A 19,477-nucleotide genomic window follows, 5' to 3' on the forward strand; every position below is an offset into this window, starting at 1 on the left:
GCCCCTAGATATTACCTGAAAAAATATCCTGTACTGTAAAAGAACTTGGGTACAGCTGTATTCTCTTGAATTTATTACTGCTATTTACTGGTGTTTCTTTCCTCAGGAAGCAAGATCTCTCAGCAAGGTTGGCTTAGGATATCACCGCGGTCACAGTTTTTCGGGGCTACTGACTGTCAACGAAGAGTACAATTCTAACCTATTCTTTTGGTTCTTTGCAGCAAAGGTAAGATTAGCTGACGAGAAAGTTGTAATTTTTTGTGGATTGTGTCGAAGGCTGAATTCATTCACATACTGTATTTACTTTACAGAGGACGTACTGGTACGTTTCACAAAAGCCATCCCTTTACCCCCATGGACGTACCGGTACGTCCTTGCAAAAAAATGCTATAAAAATTTGTTTTTTCATATTTTTTATAATTTTTTGAAAAAATTCAGGCTTTTTCCAAGAGAATGAGACCAACCTGACCTCTCTATGACAAAAATTAAGGCTGTTAGAGCAATTTAAAAAAAATATACTGCAAAATGTGCTGGGAAAAAATTAACCCCCTGGGGGTTAAGGGTTGGAAATTTCCAAATAGCCTGGGGGTTAAAGCGTTAAAAATGCTATGATGATGAATCATTTTGTTACAGATCAGGTCAGACACTGCTCCATTGCTTGTATGGCTTCAAGGAGGTCCTGGCGGTTCGTCTTTGTTCGGTTTGTTCGCTGAACACGGGCCATTCAATGTTGACATGAACTTGCGTTTGGTGCCACGAATGTTTCCTTGGACACAGACTCATAATGTCATTTACATCGATAATCCAGCCGGGACCGGTTAGTTCTCGTTAGCCATGAGTTTCTTTGATTTTGCAAGGCAGTACGAAAAGAGCATTGTTTGTCTTCATTATATTTCTCTATTAAAGCATTTCAAGTTATATTATTTTAATGATTCTGACCTAGGATTAAGTTTACTCATTTTCTTTATTTCTGTCTTCTTCCAGTTTGGTCAGTGGCAAGAAGCTCTTTGAACATTAATTTTATTCCTTTCCAATTCTAGCTGTTTCCCGAGCTCTAATATCTTATTATATTTTCATAAACAATATCTTCTTTATTACAGCCTTTGAAAGTTCATAAATGGATTCAAAATTTTCATTTTGGTACTGTTCATGTATTGATGTGTGACTTTTCTCATATTGTAATAATGCTCAGGATAGCTTTGAAAAAATTTACATCTTTTAAAAATTCTCAAGTGTTTGGCCAAGTTCAGTCACTTCAGCAACTGGGACAAATGAATGATGTGAATAGTATGTTTTGAATTAATCTTCTGCACCTTACCGCTTGGCTAAATAAGTGTGGTTTTATTTGCTGACTTATAAAAACCACATCAGGATGTATTTTGATGAAATTGTCTCGATGCCATTGGAGATTTCTTTTAAACCACAAAAATCTCAAATTGAATTTTGTTTTGACGTCTGTATTAATTTTTGTTAGCATGTTGCTATCAGTTACCATTCATTATACTTAAAACTTTAATGAACTATTGGATAACACTAATATAATTTATTAAGAAAAAATTCTACTTTTCATTAATGTTTGCTCCAGTGTGTATTTGTATTATACGTTGTCTAATGACTAATTTCGTCCTCTTTTCTCCGTGGATGATTGAATTTGATTATCACAGTTCTTGCTATTCTAATTTTGATAAGAATTCCTTCCTAAGCTTGTTAATAGAAATGAAAATTTTGGCTTCCAGGGTTTAGTTTTACTGATGATGATAAAGGATATGCTAAGAACCAGACTGATGTCGGACGAGACTTGTATTCTGCAGTGGTGCAGTTCTTGACACTATTCCCGGAACTACAGAAGAATGACTTTTATGTCACAGGAGAGTCTTATGCCGGTGAGTTATGGATGCCAATTTGGAATATAGATGTTTTTTATTAACTTGAATGTAATTCAGTCGGCACTAGTTATTTTACACTGCTTTTTTTTACATATACTGTATAATTACCTAACAATTCTTCTTCACCCAAGGGGTTAACTACTACACTGTAATTGTTCAGTGGCCACTTTCCTCTTGGTTAGGGTAGAAGAGTCTCTTTAGCTATGGTAAGCAGCTCTTCTAGGAGAAGCACACTCCAAAATCAAACCATTGTTCTCTAGTCTTGAGTAGTGCCATAGCCTCTGTACCATGGTCTTCTACTGTCTTTGGTTAGAGTTCTCTTGCTTGAGGGCACACTCGGGCCCACTAATCTATCTTATTTCTCTTCATCTTGTTTTTTTTAAAGTTTTTATAGTTTTCATATTTTAATGTTACTGTTCTTGAAATATTTTAATTTTCTTTTTTCCTTTCCTCACTGGGCTATTTTCCCTGTTGGAACCCCTGGGCTTATAGCATCCTGCTTAACCATCTAGGGATGTAGCTTAGCAAGTAATAATAATAATAATAACAATTGTAACAATGAAAAGTGAGTCTACTGAATGATGATAAATGCATCTGTATGATGAATAATTATTATTGAACTCAAATTATATAGAAATTTTTATTTGTAGGAATATCTAGTTTTTCACTGAATTACCAAAGTCAACTCAATTGTCAACGATATTAGTGATAGTGACCTACCACTTGAAGACAAATTGGGTTGTCAAATGGGCTGAGTTCATTAAAAATTATTTGGTAGATGCCTAGCGACTGAAAACCATGGAACTCTAAGACACTTAGACTCTTCGCTTTGGGTTGTACGGTATGTTATGAGGTTCTACAGTTGTGTAAAGAATTGTATAAATGAAAATAATGAAAGTTGTTTTTGTTAACATATCAATCAGCATACTGTACGTTATAAGATAGGCCACAGTGTATTCTACAGTTATAGGAACAGAAGACTACTGTACAGTACATAGAACTTGCACTATCGTTCACTATAGTCAATTCTTTTTAGTGAGGCAGATTTGCACCGACTCGCAGGGATGCCCTTTTCGCTCGGAAAAGTTTCCTGATTGCTGATTGGTTGGTCAAGATAATTCTAACCAATCAGATAGCTGGAAACTTTTCCGTGCTGAAAGGGCACCGCTGTGAGTTGGTGCAAATGCGCCTCATTAAAAAAAAATTTACTATAGTTCATTGTGCATGTTACATATGATTTTTCATAATTCTGATCATTCTTTGTAGTTGTTTTCATAGATATTATTCTGAACTGTTTTCTTAAGAAGCTTTTGAGTTTGATTTTACATTTATCACAAACAGTATTTTTCATAGAACTGGCACCATCGTTCAGTTAGTTCATTGTGCATAAGATTTTCATAATTCTGACCATCCTTTGTAGTATGCATTCTCAACCCAAACTGTACCATTTTGAATGTTCTACTAGGTATACAGTTAACTCATAAAAGTAAAAAACCTCAAATCATAATTGTTGGTAGGCCTATCAGTTACTGTACTTGCCTATCAATACTTGCACCCTGCCAGAATCTGGGATTGAGAGTACCATGTAACTAAGCCTAGTTATGAACATAATCTTGGCTTATTATTATTATTATTATCATTATTATTACTTGCTAAGCTACAACCCTAGTTGGAAAAGCATGAGGCTATAAGCCCAGGTGTTCCAATGGGGAAAATAGCCCAGTGAGGAAAGGAAACAAGGAATACTAAAATATTTCAAGAACAGTAACAACATTGAAATAAATATTTCCTATGTAAACTATAAAAACCTTAAGAAACAAGAGGAAGAGAAATAAGATAGAATAGTGTGCTCAAGTGTACCCTCAAGTAAGAGAACTCTAGCCCAAACAGTGGAAGACCATGGTACAGAGGCTATGGCACTACCCAAGACTAGAGAACAATGGTTTGATTTTGGAGTGTCCTTCTCCTAGAAGAACTGCTTACCATAACTAAAGAGTCTCTTCTACCCTCACCAAGAGGAAAGTAGCCACTGAACAATTACAGTGCAGTAGTTAACCCCCCTTGTGTGAAGAAGAATTATTTTGTAATCTCATTGTCAGATGTATGTGGACAGAGGAGAATCTGTAAAGAATAGGCCAGACTATTTGGTGAATGTGTAGCCAAAGGGAAAACGAACCGTAACTAGAGAGAAGGATCCAATGTAGTACTGTCTGGCCAGTCAAAGGACCCCATAACTCTCGAGCGGTAGTATCTCAACGGGTGGCTGGTGCCCAGGCCATTCTGGAATGTAATAACTGTAGTAATAAATCCGTACTTATATTTTCTATACATTCCCTTGTTTAGAATTTATTATAAACATTTTGCATATTTGTTTTGTAAAAATGGCAGAGGCAAGGGACAGTGACATTGCCTTATCAAGCAGAATAATGCCCTAGAGACTGACCATATATACATATGATCAGTACCTAAGCCCCCTCTCCTCCCAAGCTAGGACTAAGGAGGGCCAGGCAATGGCTGCTGATGACTCAGCCGATAGACCTATAGGCTCCCCCAAACCCCCCATCCTTAACTCAAAAGGATCGGGAGGAGGCTGCAACCAAAGGAACTAACAAGTTTGAGCGGGACTCGAACCCCAGTCTGGCGATAACCAGTCAGGGACGTTACCACATTGATTGAAATATTGTAGAAGAAATTGTATATTGTGTCTTTCCAATATTTCAAATAGCAATAAATACAAGGCTAGCAAAATAAGACTAATATTACAATCACACCGATGTACAAATTTTCATTGTAAATATGTTGCACTGAAAAGTGGATTTGGTTATTCATAATCATTCCCTGTTTCCAATTTATCTTCATGGTGGCCATAGTAAAGTCTAAAACTTATGAAATCAACCCAAGATTTAAGTTTTCTGACAGGTTGTGTAAGCGTTCTTTATTGTAAGTTACTAGCCAGGGTTGTTGTTTTTATTTAATTTATATTAAATCAAATAATTTTGCATTTATTAATATTTATCATCCAGATGTATTAATGATATTCAAGTTTTTAAATGTTTGAGGTGTGAATATGCATAGTTACATTTTATCATCTTTTAAAAAATACATGTTTTTTCTTTTTCTATTTTTCTTGGCGTTGAGGGCCTTCCTGTACCCAGGACTGTGTGGCCAGAATCTCATATATTCCTTCGTTGATAAAGTAGAAGTTAGTACAGTAATACCTCAGAATATGAAAGTTTCGGTATACAAAAAAAACTCATCGTACGAAACGACATATGAATATTTTTTCGGCTCATAATACGAAATTCGCTGTTAGGTTATGTTTATTGAATGATTTAAATCTATTTTGGCTTTATATCATTCTATGGAAAAAATCATGTTATGAAAGCCACTATGGAACAAATTAATTTTTTATCTTGAGGTATTACTGTAATGGTTTAAAAAATCTAATAGTTCCTATGGATAATGAAGTGCATTTTGATCCTGCAGGGAAGTACGTGCCAGCGTTGACATACACAATCCACAAAATGAACCCAACCGCAAAGCTCAAGGTGAATCTGAAAGGTATGTTTCCTGTTTTATTTCTTTCTTTTGAGTTTACGTTTATCTATATTATTTACATAATCTGTACATAATATCATAAACCAGTGGTTTTTTTATAGTTTTCATCCATTATAATTAGACGGCAGAATTTATTGCTATTACACTTATTCAAAACTGTATGTGGTACATTATATCGGCTTCAAATGTAGCAGTTTTATTATTTAGACTTAATAATTCTATTTGACATTTTCAGACTTTTTAGTAATTTAGAAGTCTATAATTGGCAGTTTTTGTAATATTTCCTCATCAATTCGAAAGCCCAGAAATGTAAACCATTTCTTTTCGTAGGAATGGCTATTGGCGATGGATTGTGTGATCCAGTTACCATGACTGATTATGGCGATTTTCTGTATCATGTTGGCTTGATTGATGAAATTGATCTGGCATACTTCAGCGAACAGAGTAGCCTTGCCGTGAAGCTGATTGAACAAGAAAAGTGGATAGAGGCATTTGAGGTAACTATCTAAACAATTTGTGGTGGCTTATTGGAAGCGTCCCACCTGGCGCTCACCGGACTAGGCTTCGATTCCCGCTCAAGTGCGATAAGTTTTCTTTAGTTTCTAAAACATCACTATTCTTATAAGCTAAGGATGGGGGGTTTTGGGTAGCCTGTAGGTCTACCTGCTGAGTCATCAGCAGCCATTGCCTGGCCCTCCCTGGTCCTAGCTTGGGTGGAGATATTTTCATGTGTCTTTTACCAAGATAGATACAATTACACGAGTAATTCAAGATACATTATTCAGAATTTCTCTACAATATCAAATTGAAAAGTAAAATGCATTGTGAGGTTAATCTGTACTCTGTGTTATTCTAAAATAGCTATTAATTATCCATTATGCCTTGTTTTGTATTCCACAAACCATATTCTTATAAATAAAATAAGCTATGTAAAAGCCAAGAAAACAATTCTAGAACATAACTAATTTGAATCTTCAGAATAAAAGGAACTTTTCTGTATGGGAAGTACTGGAATTTTAAAAGTTTTGCATAGAGGTAAAAGAATCCATAGCTACTATTATTATTATTATTATTATTATTAATATTTGCTGCTAAGCTACAACCCTAGTTGGAAAAGCAGGATGCTATAAGCCCAGGGGCTCCAGCAGGGAAAATAGTCCAGTGAGGAAAGGAAACAAGGAAAAACAAAATATTTTAAGAACAGTAACAACACTGAAATAAATATTTCTTATTAAACTATAAAAACTAACAAAACAAGAGGAAGAGAAATAAGATAGAATAGTTTGCCCGAGTGTACCCTCAAGCTAATTAGATTTTGTTATCAAGATATTAATTTATTGGTGATTATATATACGAATATTACATTGATGGTGGATTTGTTATTATCCCTAAATTAATTATGATTCTGCTATGCTCTAAACCTTTTAGTTATATTTTAAAATTACTCAATGCCTCCAAAAAGATTTAAATTCACTGGAATCGTAGGTACTGTAACCAGGTTTTAGACGGTAATTGTGTTGATCTGTCCTTATTTATTTTTCTCTATTGCAGGTATTTGACAGTTTGCTGAATGGAGATAAAACTGGATACCCATCGTACTTCACTAACGTGACCGGTCTCTCTTACTATTTCAATTATATCGCCAATGGTGAACCAAAGGTAGATATGATGTACTCTCTATAGTATGGTTAATTTTTTGTATTATGTTTTATACATTATCCACCACAGATGAAGCTTCATAATGCTGAATCCCCTACTGCTGCTACCTCCGCGGTCATCTAAGGTATCGGAGGAAGCAGCAGGGCCTACCGGAACTGCGTCACAATCGCTCACCATTCATTCCTATTTCTAGGGGTGGGCTGTGGCACCCTAGCAGTACCAACTGAACTCGGTTGAGTCCCTTGTTAGGCTGGTGGAATGTAGAGAGTAGAGGTCCCCTTTTTTGTTTCTGTTTCATTTGTTGATGTCGGCTACCCCCCAAAATTGGGGGAAGTGTCTTGGTATATGTATGTATGTATGTTTTATACTGTATTATTAAGCTTTTTCCTCCAAGAGATTGTATCTAGAGAGAAAGGGAAGGTAAACTGTAGTTTTTGTAGTAATACTGCAGCTTCTACGTCATAGATTAACACTCCTCTTAAATAGGTTGTGGTAGTGTATTGGAAACGTCCCTGCCCTTTGATCTTCTGGACTCGGGTTCAAGACTCGCTCAAGCCAGATAGTATCTTGTAGTGTTTGCAACCTCACCATCCTTGTGAGCTAAGGTTGGGGGATTTTGGGAAGTCTAGAGATCGACCTACTGTGCCATTAACAGCTATTGCTGGGCCCTCTCTGGTCTTAGCTTTGGTAGAAGGGGGCATGGGTGCTGATCACATGTACAGTATACAGTATATGGTCATTCTCTAGGCCACTGTCACTGTCTCCTGCCTCTACCATTGATGGCAATCTTTAAACCTTGAGAGTATTTTAACCCTTTTACCCCCAGGCTATTTGGAACTTTCCAACCCTTAACCCCCAGGGGTTATTTTTTTTCAAGCACGTTTTGCAGTATATTTTTTTAAAATTGCTCTAACAGCCTTAATTTTTGACATAGAGAGATCAGGTTGGTCTCATTCTCTTGAAAAATGCCTGAAGTTTCTCAAAAAATTATCAAAAATATGCAAAAAAAAAATGTAAATAGCAGTTTTCTGCAAGAACGTACCGGTACGTCCATGGGGGTAAAGGGATGAGTTTTGTGAAACGTACCAGTACGTCCTTTGGGGGTAAAAGGGTTATCCAATATATAGACTAACAGTGAAGCCATCTCAGTAGCATGTTTAATCCATTCCATATACTGAATCATTTGTCTATTTTGGATGGAATTCCAATCTTCTGGGATATATTTTTTTAGCCCATTAAACAGTCAAGGCTTTACTTCTACTATTGTTCTGCCCTAAGTAAGGTCCTTTCAAGGATTAGTTGTTCGTAATTCTTTATTTATGGCCACGTATTTTAGCTATCTATTTTGATAAATTGTTGACCTTATGCTGTATTTACTACTAATTTTTAGATTTAAATATTACTGCATTTTCTGATGTTTTTATAATTTAATTACTTGTTCTCTGGAGATTATTCTCTTAAGATAAATAATATAATAATCATAGATCCATCTAGTAAACTTGCCAGGCAATTTAATGACATTTGTTTTTTCAATATTAAACTTAGCCGGTGATTATATAGGCTGCAACTCTGTTGCTCGACAGAAAACTCTACGTTCAAAATACGCCAGCGATCGCTATGCAGGCAGGGGGTGTACATCAACAGCGCCATCTGTCTAGCAGGTACTCAGTACTCAATGTAAACACAGAACCAATTTTCTCTCTGTCGGGCTACCGGCAAGACCTACTAATACGCTGTTACTAACTGGATTTGTTTTCACAACTATTTGGTGAAGTACACTATTCTAGTTTTGAGCTTTCGCTATGCAGGTGTTTTATCTTCATCTCAAAACTTGAACTCGTTTTGGATAGATTTAATTAGGGTGACAAAGAGAGTATGGACTCTTTCACTTTTAAATGGCCGACCCTTCCCTTAGACGGAAGTGTGTTTAGGTTTTTAGTAATTTTGCTTAACACGTTATAGATCTATATATTTTATATCTCTCCGCCTTTATTAGGCCTCTTCGATTAACTTTCCATTTATTATAAACATATAAAGATAATTTTTATGTTTTGTTTATATGCGACCTTTCCTGATAGTAGGCGGTCCTAACTTGGAACCGAAGTTAATCAACGTTGAGCCCGTTATATCGTATTTAGCCTTTAAAGAATTTAAAACTTTTTAAATTTAATGTTTTATGAAAGAATTTCTTTGATAGTCTTCATACTGTTTTCAAAGATGAACTAACGTTTAGTTTTTTAGACTACGCAGTTGTTGACGTTCAGGACGTTCAACATGCGCTCTATCGTTACGATAGAGAGAGAGTGTATCACGGTTTCACTTTGCAGTAAGAGTAAATCGATTCTGACGTTTTGTTCATTTTTTCTTAGCTTTAATGTTTTAAATTCTAAATTAAAGGAACTTTTTATTGGAAAACCTTTCAGTTTTTTTTCCTTTAGTCAAATAACATGTTTTTTTGACGATATATAATTGGGCTCTTCTCTTAGGTGCGAAATCAAGAGAGAAAGAGAGAGAGAGATAGAGACGGAGGGAGAGAGAGGAGAGAAAACGTTCCGTTCAAGCGGGTAACGTTGTTCTCGTGTTACTCTCGTCCCTAGTCGCTGTACGGGGAAGAAGGTAAAACGTTTCTAGGGTTTTTTTTCTTGTCCCCAGGCTATGTGCGGTGAGAGATTGTAAACGTAGTTTATTTGAACTAGTGTTTAGTCTCTTTCCCAGCCACTGAAATTTTTATCTTTATATATGTTTTCTGTTTTTTGCTAGTATTAATGAGCTGCATTATACGACTGATTTCGCAATTACTACCTTTTAAATTAGGGTAGAATTGCGTGTTTCAGGTAGAAATCAGTAAAAGTTTCGATTTCAGTGAAATAAGTGCAAAACAGAAAGTCAAAGTGATAAAGTGATATGCGCAAAGTGTTACAGTGTTGCGTCCGAGGGTTCGTCTGTTCGTGCCTGTCGTTCACCTAGTCCGGGACCTCTTGCAAGCTCCCAAGCCCAGGGGAGAAGTAATGTCGAACGACTTATGGGTTCGTCAGGCCTTGATCAACGAACAGACGTTTCCCTCCGTGGTTTCGGGCGTATCTACCCAAGATCGCCCCACCCACACAAAGACGAGAGAGCCCATTTATTTCTCGTCTGCGGAAGAGGTTTCTCGTAAGAAACCATGGACCAAGGTCTCGCAGCTTATTAAGCGCAAGTCGGTCCCTTCCGCGCAAGTCCAACGGCCCAGTTGTAGCCACTGGGTCAGTTCGGACTCGCTGCAGTCTTCCGACGACTGCTCACCTCCTAAGAGAGGCAAAGCGGTACCGCATCAGGCAGTCACACCGTCTGTTGCCGCACCTGCTCCTGTAGACCCTAAGTGGTCTTTGCTGCAGACCATGCAGTCTCAGTTAACGTCATTGATGCGGGACTTTCGTGCGGAGAAGGTTGACACTGCACCAACCTCTAGTCTACAACCAACCACGGTTGTGCGTCCTCTGGACGCTGAGGCGACCTTCTGCCGCACTCCAGCTGAGAGAGTCCCGCCACCCATGCGTTCCAGTGTACCCTGCCAGCCGCATGTTGACGTTCAGTAACGCACGGAACCTTCCGTTGACGTTCGCGAGGTACAACAACAGTCTAAGTTGTTTTGTTTTGACGCGGTGCGTCAACCTCCGCATTCTAGAGTTGTTTTGACTGCTCAGTGTAGACAGTCAAAGCAGTCTCGAGTGAACACTGTATGTCCTCACGCACCTGTTGTGGTTGACAGTTCAGTTGTTGACAGTTCACAGACTGTCAAGCAGTTACATGACGTTGCCTTCTGGTCTGCTACTAATGCACCAGTGAGAGACTCACTGAGGTAACCTAGCTTTTATCGGACAAGGTTCCTGTAGCTGAGAAAGTGCTGTTCTCCCTCCTACTGATATTCCCTTGAGGACTCTGTCATTTGGAGAGGAGCCTTAAGCTGCTTAGCCTCCTATGGACTTTAATTAAATCATGATGATTTTTTAAGGATCTTCGTCCGGATCTTGTAACTGCTGCTCCTCGTTCGCCTAAACGTCAGAACTTACACTAGGCCTAGCTACTTCGAAGCCGTTGTTTTTAAGCTAGTGCTCTCTCGCTCTCCTAGAGAGCGTTACGTTGGCTAGGCGACTGGTTTTTGCACCAGGAGGAGTTTTAGGGATACAGCCTTTGATTTCCCTTCTTTTAAACTGGCTTATAGAGCGAGAGTCTGATAGGACACGAGAGAAGTTCTCGGCTTGGGAGTTCATGCCTCTGCCCAGATAGACTTCTCAATTCTGGTAGACTCGCCCTGGCGCCTAGCCAGGAGACGCTCCAAGTTGTTTACAGGTCAACTTCTCAACTTTTGTCGAGCCTTTGAAGTTTTGCTGTACTATTATGTCACACATAACAAGGCTTTCAGGGATGGTAAATGGTTCCGCCTCAGTCGCTAACCCCGTCTGTTGCCACACCTGCTCCCGTAGACCCTAAAGGGCTTTGCTGCAAGACATGCAGTCCAAGCTTGCGTCCTTGATAGAGGACTTAAATGCGGAGGAGAACCTTCTGGCCAACAACCTTCCAACCGGTTGGTTGTGCGCCCTGTTGACGCTGAGGTAACCTACTCGCGTCTGCCAGTTGAGGTGGTTCCTCCTTCTGGCCAACAACCTACCAACCGGTCGGTTGTGCGCCCTGTTGACGCTGAGGTAACCTACTCGCGTCTGCCAGTTGAGGTGGTTCCTCCACCGATGCGACCCAGTGTGGGTTGCCAGTCGCACGTTGACGTTAAGCGACGCTCGGAAGTGGTTGTTGACGTTCAGGACGTTCAACAACCAGCAGAGGTGACTTGTGACGCAGTGCGTCAACCTCAGCAACCCGGTAGGGTGTTGACTGCACAACCCAGACAGTCTAGACAGTTTCGGGTTGACGCTGTACTTCCTCGCGCACCCATGGTTGTTGACAGTTCACAGACTGTGCAGCAGTTCCATGATATTGCGTCCGGCTCCGTCACGCATCCACCAGTGCGACCGGATTCAGCGAGTCAGACGTTGCCCACTCCGTTGCCGTTTCCTCATCAGTTTCGGATGAGGAACCCTCTGATGAGGACGTTGCTGAACAAGACGATCAGCCCCCAGCCCTGCTATCCATCCAGAAGATGCTGAAGAAGGAACGCTGCCCAGTCAGGCTGTGGATGAGTCTGGTAGGGACACTGTCATCCGTGGATCAATTTGTGTCACTAGGAAGACTACACCTCCGTCCTCTTCTATACCATCTAGCTTTTCACTGGAAAAGGACAAGACGCTAGAAGCGGTCTCGATCCCGGTTTCCGGAAAGATAAAGTCTTGTCTGACTTGGTGAAAGGACTATATCAACCTTAGAGAGGGTCTTCCCCTGACTGTTCAGACTCCCAACCACGTTCTCTTCTCGGACGCATCGGACGTAGGCTGGGGTGCGACATTAGACGGTCGGGAATGCTCGGGATTATGGAACTCGAGTCAAAGGACAATGCATTTCAACTGCAAGGAGCTACTGGCAGTAAGTCTGACCTGGAAAAGCTTCAGGTCTCTCCTTCAAGGCAAAGTGGTGGAGGTGAACTCGGACAACACCACGGCTTTGGCGTACATCTCCAAGCAAGGAGGGACCTACTCTCTGACATTGTACGAGATCGCAAGGGACCTCCTCACCTGGTCAAAAGGTCTAGACATATCACTAGTAACGAGGTTCATCCAAGGCAACTTGAATGTCATGGCAGATTGTCTCAGTCGGAAGGGACAAATAATTCCAACAGAATGGACCCTCCACAAGGATGTATGCTAGAGACTTTGGGCCACCTGGGGCCAGCCAACCATAGATCTCTTCGCAACCTCGATGACCAAGAGGCTCCCAATATTTTGCTCACCAATCCCGGACCCAGCAGCTTTCATTAGATGCCTTTCTACTAGATTGGTCACATCTAGATCTATATGCATTCCCTCCGTTCAAGATTGTCAACAAGGTACTGCAGAAGTTCGCCTCTCACGAAGGGACAAGGTTGACGCTAGTTGCTTCCCTCTGGCCCGCGAGAGAATGGTTCACCGAGGTACTTCGATGGCTAGTAGACGTTCCCAGAACACTTCCCCTAAGGGTGGACCTTCTACGTCAGCCACGCGTAAAGAAGGTACACCAAGGCCTCCACGCTCTTCGTCTGACTGCCTTCAGACTATCGAAAGACTCTCGAGAGCTAGAGGCTTTTCGAAGGAGGCAACCAGAGCGATTGCTAGAGCAAGGAGAACATCCACCCTTAGAGTCTACCAATCGAAGTGGGAAATCTTCCGAAACTGGTGCAAGTCAGTATCCGTATCCTCGACCAGTACCTCTGTAACTCAAATAGCTGACTTCCTCTTATATCTGAGGAAAGAACGATCTCTTTCAGCTCCCACTATCAAGGGTTACAGAAGCATGTTGGCATCAGTCTTCCGTCACAGAGGCTTAGATCTTTCCAACAATAAAGATCTACAGGACCTCCTTAAGTCTTTTGAGACCACGAAGGAGCGTCGTTTGGTTACACCTGGTTGGAATTTAGACGTGGTACTAAGATTCCTTATGTCAGACAGGTTCGAACCGCTACAATCAGCCTCCCTGAAAGATCTCACCTTAAAGACTCTTTTCCTGGTATACTTAGCCACAGCTAAAAGAGTCAGTGAGATTCATGCCTTCAGCAAGAACATCGGATTCTCATCCGAAACGGCTACATGTTCTACAACTTGGTTTTCTAGCCAAACACGAGCTGCCTTCTCGGCCTTGGCCAATATCGTTCGATATTCCAAATTTATCGTATGGTTGGTAATGAACTAGAAAGAGTCTTATGTCCTGTAAGAGCTCTTAAGTTCTATTTAAAAACCTTTACGAGGCCCGTCTGAAGCTTTATGGTGTTCAGTTAAGAAACCATCTTTGCCTATGTCAAAGAATGCTTTATCCTATTTTATCAGACTGTTAATACGAGAACCTCATTCCCATCTGAATGAGGAAGACCAAGCTTTGCTGAAGGTAAGGACACACGAAGTTAGAGCTGTCGCAACTTCCGTGGCCTTTAAACAAAATAGATCTCTGCAAAGTATAATCGACGCAACCTATTGGAAAAGCAAGTCAGTGTTCGCGTCTTTTTATCTTAAGAATGTCCAGTCTCTTTACGAGAACTGCTACACTCTGGGACCATTCGTAGCAACGAGTGCAGTAGTGGGTGAGGGCTCAACCACTACAATTCCCTAATTCCATAACCTTTTTAATCTTTCTCTTGAAATGTTTTATTATTGTTTTTGGGTTGTCCGGAAGGCTAAGAAGCCTTTCGCATCCTACTTGATTTGGCGGGTGGTCAAAGTCATTTCTTGAGAAGCGCCTGGATTAGAGGTTTTGATGAGGTCCTGTTGTATGGGTTGCAACCCTTGATACTTCAGATCCTAGGGGTCGCTCAGCATCCTAAGAGGATCGCGAGGCTCCGTAAGGAAGACGTACTTAAAAAGGCAGAGTAATTGTTCAAGTCGACTTCCTTACCAGGTACTTATTTATTTTATGTTTGTTATTTTGAATAACTGCTAAAATGAAATACAAAATACTTAGCTCATAATAATGTAAACAAGTAATGCTGGTCTCTACCCACCCCCCTGGGTGTGAATCAGCCTATATAATCACCGGCTAAGTTTAATATTGAAAAATGTTATTTTTATTAATAAAATAAATTTTTGAATATACTTACCCGGTGATTATATATTAAAGGACCCTCCCTTCCTCCCCAATAGAGACCCAGTGGACCGAGGAGAAAATTGGTTCTGTGTTTACATTGAGTACTGAGTACCTGCTAGACAGATGGCGCTGTTGATGTACACCCCCTGCCTGCATAGCGATCGCTGGCGTATTTTGAACGTAGAGTTTTCTGTCGAGCAACAGAGTTGCAGCCTATATAATCACCGGGTAAGTATATTCAAAAATTTATTTTATTAATAAAAATAACATTTCTATAAATTATTCTCTTAAGTTAAATAATATAATAATCATAGATCTTTCCAATAAGGTTAAAATTTGATGGGAATTATCATCAGAAAGACTAATGAAAAAAGTGCAATATAAAGGCATTTTATTTCAAAATATCAAGAAAAGATAGACTGATGTATTAAACTGGAGTGTTTCAAAAGAACATCTCACAGAAGATAGTGTGATTTTTTTTCCCCAGGAAATGGATTACTGGCCAAAATTCATCAATAAGCCCCTTGTACGAAGGGCACTTCACGTTGGCAATTTAACTTTCCACGATGGAGGAAAGGTAGAGAGCTTCCTTGAAGAAGACATTATGAAGAGTGTTAAACCTTGGATTGAGGAGGTAGGTGTATCATATGATAATAAAGATTGACAGAATTAATTATTAATATACAATAGACCTTTAGCACATTCATGTCAATAAGTATTTTCTTAAAAGACTTGCTCACCATTTAGGGTTGATTATTACAGGAAGGTATTCCTGCTTTATCATAGTACTGTAATTGTTATCAGATATCTTCCACTGTCTTTGGGTAGAGTTCTCTTACTTGAGGGTACACTTAGGCACGCTATTCTATCTTATATCTCTTCCTCTGTTTTTATAGTTTATATACAAAAAATGATTTTACTGTTGTTAGAGTTCATTTTTTATTTTATTTTAATTGTTCATTACTTCTATTGTAGTATATTTATTTCTTTTCCTCACTGGACTATTTTTCCCTGTTGGAGCCCTTGAGCTTATAGCATCCTGATTTTCCAACTAGGGTTGTAGTTTAGCTAGTAATAATAATAATAGTTATTACAAATACTTCCTCAGAAACCTCTTATTCTTCTCAACAGCTTCTGGATAGTTACAAGGTGCTGATATACAACGGGCAGTTGGACGTCATTATCGCCTACACTCTCACCGAGAACTTCTTGAATTCTCTGAACTGGACACACGCAGAGGAATACCAAAAGTCTCCTCGGTATATCTGGCGCGTAGACAACGACGTGGCTGGTTACGTTCGCGAAGTTCCAAGCTTCGTGCAAGTCATGGTTCGTAATGCTGGTCACATGGTTCCTTTCGACCAGCCAAAATGGGCCTTCGACATGATAAACAGATTCACAGCAGAGAAGTCATTCGCATCAAAGCAGGGAAGAATGGGTAACTTAGGGGGAAATACCAGTAGTAAAAGGAATGGTCTGGTTTAGGAAGAATGAGTAACTTAGGGGGAAATACCAGCAGTAAAAGGAATGGTCTGGTTTAGGAAGAATGGGTAACTTAGGGGGAAATACCAGCAGTAAAAGGAATGGTCTGGTTTAGGAAGAATGAGTAACTTGGGGGAAATACCAGCAGTAAAAGGAATGGTCTGGTTTAGGAAGAATGGGTAACTTAGGGGGAAATACCAGCAGTAAAAGGAATGGTCTGGTTTAGGAAGAATGAGTAACTTGGGGGAAATAGCAGCAGTAAAAGGAATGGTCTGGTTTAGGAAGAATGAGTAACTTGGGGGAAATAGCAGCAGTAAAAGGAATGGTCTGGTTTAGGAAGAATGAGTAACTTGGGGGAAATAGCAGCAGTAAAAGGAATGGTCTGGTTTAGGAAGAATGAGTAACTTGGGGGAAATACCAGCAGTAAAAGGAATGGTCTGGTTTAGGAAGAATGAGTAACTTGGGGGAAATAGCAGCAGTAAAAGGAATGGTCTGGTTTAGGAAGAATGGGTAACTTAGGGGGAAATACCAGCAGTAAAAGGAATGGTCTGGTTTAGGAAGAATGAGTAACTTGGGGGAAATACCAGCAGTAAAAGGAATGGTCTGGTTTAGGAAGAATGGGTAACTTAGGGGGAAATACCAGCAGTAAAAGGAATGGTCTGGTTTAGGAAGAATGAGTAACTTGGGGGAAATACCAGCAGTAAAAGGAATGGTCTGGTTTAGGAAGAATGGGTAACTTAGGGGGAAATACCAGCAGTAAAAGGAATGGTCTGGTTTAGGAAGAATGAGTAACTTGGGGGAAATACCAGCAGTAAAAGGAATGGTCTGGTTTAGGAAGAATGAGTAACTTGGGGGAAATAGCAGCAGTAAAAGGAATGGTCTGGTTTAGGAAGAATGAGTAACTTGGGGGAAATAGCAGCAGTAAAAGGAATGGTCTGGTTTAGGAAGAATGAGTAACTTGGGGGAAATACCAGCAGTAAAAGGAATGGTCTGGTTTAGGAAGAATGAGTAACTTGGGGGAAATAGCAGCAGTAAAAGGAATGGTCTGGTTTAGGAAGAATGGGTAACTTAGGGGGAAATACCAGCAGTAAAAGGAATGGTCTGGTTTAGGAAGAATGGGTAACTTAGGGGGAAATACCAGCAGTAAAAGGAATGGTCTGGTTTAGGAAGAATGGGTAACTTAGGGGGAAATACCAGCAGTAAAAGGAATGGTCTGGTTTAGGAAGAATGGGTAACTTAGGGGGAAATACCAGCAGTAAAAGGAATGGTCTGGTTTAGGAAGAATGGGTAACTTAGGGGGAAATACCAGCAGTAAAAGGAATGGTCTGGTTTAGGAAGAATGGGTAACTTAGGGGGAAATACCAGCAGTAAAAGGAATGGTCTGGTTTAGGAAGAATGGGTAACTTAGGGGGAAATACCAGCAGTAAAAGGAATGGTCTGGTTTAGGAAGAATGGGTAACTTAGGGGGAAATACCAGCAGTAAAAGGAATGGTCTGGTTTAGGAAGAATGGGTAACTTAGGGGGAAATACCAGCAGTAAAAGGAATGGTCTGGTTTAGGAAGAATGGGTAACTTAGGGGGAAATACCAGCAGTAAAAGGAATGGTCTGGTTTAGGAAGAATGGGTAACTTAGGGGGAAATACCAGCAATAAAAGGAATGGTCTGGTTTAGGAAGAATGGGTAACTTAGGGGGAAATACCAGCAGTAAAAGGAATGGTCTGGTTTAGGAAGAATGGGTAACTTAGGGGGAAATACCAGCAGTAAAAGGAATGGTCTGGTTTAGGAAGAATGGGTAACTTAGGGGGAAATACCAGCAGTAAAAGGAATGGTCTGGTTTAGGAAGAATGGGTAACTTAGGGGGAAATACCAGCAGTAAAAGGAATGGTCTGGTTTAGGAAGAATGGGTAACTTAGGGGGAAATACCAGCAGTAAAAGGAATGGTCTGGTTTAGGAAGAATGGGTAACTTAGGGGGAAACACCAACAGTAAAAGGAATGGTCTGGTTTAGATGTCTAACATTTGGGATAGATTTTTCTTTTATAGAGGAAGTAAATTTTGTTCAAATGAATCTCTACATGATAAGGGTATGTGATAACGCTGTGATAAAGTCTTAAGGGGATTTATTATACTAAATTTTTGTATGCATCATAAAATTTGTTCGATTCAAGTTATCAGTTAAGTAATACTCTGTGGATTTCTGAGAAATACTTTGAAATATAGTTTGCAGATCTGATCTGCAAATTGCAGATTCATTCACTAATTTTGAAGGTTGTATAAATTATATAAAGTTCCTCAAAAGGACTACAGTATACTGTATATCTGTAGGTTGTATCATGACAAACTAGAAATGAAATTAAAGACTGGAATATATATATATATATATATATATATATATATATATATATATATATATATATATATATATATATATATATATATATATATATATATATATATATATATATATATATATATTCTGGTTAATAGAAAAAATGTGGATTTTGAAATGGTTTTCTAACTTTTCATCTTCAAATTTTTTTTTTATTTGAGACAGAAGTTTTTTAAATTACGTAATGTGTTTGTGAAGAACTTTCAAAATTTATTTTGATTACTTTATTTGGATTATCTTTGTAAATGTTAAATGTTAATTGTTCTAGTATTTAAAGCCTTGAATTTACATTTCATGTAATTCTATTTTTATAGCTTCTAGATCTGTAATAAATGTCTCTTAAACCAATATTATTGTCTTTGAAAAACCTATGTTTTATACTACAAGAGACTTTCAGTCAAGCAAGATTCCCCATGAAAGCAAGGAGTCCATAATTTCCAGTTTTCAATATTAAACTTAGCCGGTGATTATATAAGCTGCAGCTCTGCTGCCCGACAGAAAAACTCTATGTTCAAAATACGCCAGCGATCGCTATGCAGGTAGGGGGTGTACATCAACAGCGCCATCTGTCTAGCAGGTACTCAGTACTCAATGTAAACACAGAACCAATTTTCTCTCTGTCGTGCCACCGGCAAGACCTACTAAATTCGCTATTGCTTACTGGATTGGTTTTCACATATTTTGGTGAAGTACACATTTCTAGTTTTGAGCTTTCGCTATGCAGGTGTTTTATCTTCATCTCAAAACTTGAACTCGTTTTGGATAGATTTAATTATGGTGACAAGGAGAGTATGGACTCTCTTTCACTTT

General features: G+C 39.3%; 1 protein-coding gene across 1 annotated transcript in view; it reads left to right on the top strand.

The window, feature by feature from the left end:
- LOC137635249 (probable serine carboxypeptidase CPVL) overlaps window positions 1–16,322 on the top strand; it is a 29,314-nt gene extending 12,992 nt beyond the window's left edge. Inside the window, exons 3-10 of the mRNA XM_068367702.1 lie at window positions 107–226; window positions 634–817; window positions 1,737–1,883; window positions 5,373–5,447; window positions 5,775–5,941; window positions 6,996–7,103; window positions 15,286–15,432; window positions 15,930–16,322. Of these exons, the coding sequence (XP_068223803.1) occupies window positions 107–226; window positions 634–817; window positions 1,737–1,883; window positions 5,373–5,447; window positions 5,775–5,941; window positions 6,996–7,103; window positions 15,286–15,432; window positions 15,930–16,283 (1,302 nt within the window). The 3' untranslated portion in view covers window positions 16,284–16,322. The remainder of the gene's footprint in view (window positions 1–106; window positions 227–633; window positions 818–1,736; window positions 1,884–5,372; window positions 5,448–5,774; window positions 5,942–6,995; window positions 7,104–15,285; window positions 15,433–15,929) is intronic.
- The last annotated feature ends 3,155 nt before the right edge of the window (window positions 16,323–19,477 follow it).

This window comes from Palaemon carinicauda, unplaced genomic scaffold (assembly GCF_036898095.1).
Source record: "Palaemon carinicauda isolate YSFRI2023 unplaced genomic scaffold, ASM3689809v2 scaffold106, whole genome shotgun sequence".
Taxonomy (NCBI): domain Eukaryota; kingdom Metazoa; phylum Arthropoda; class Malacostraca; order Decapoda; family Palaemonidae; genus Palaemon; species Palaemon carinicauda.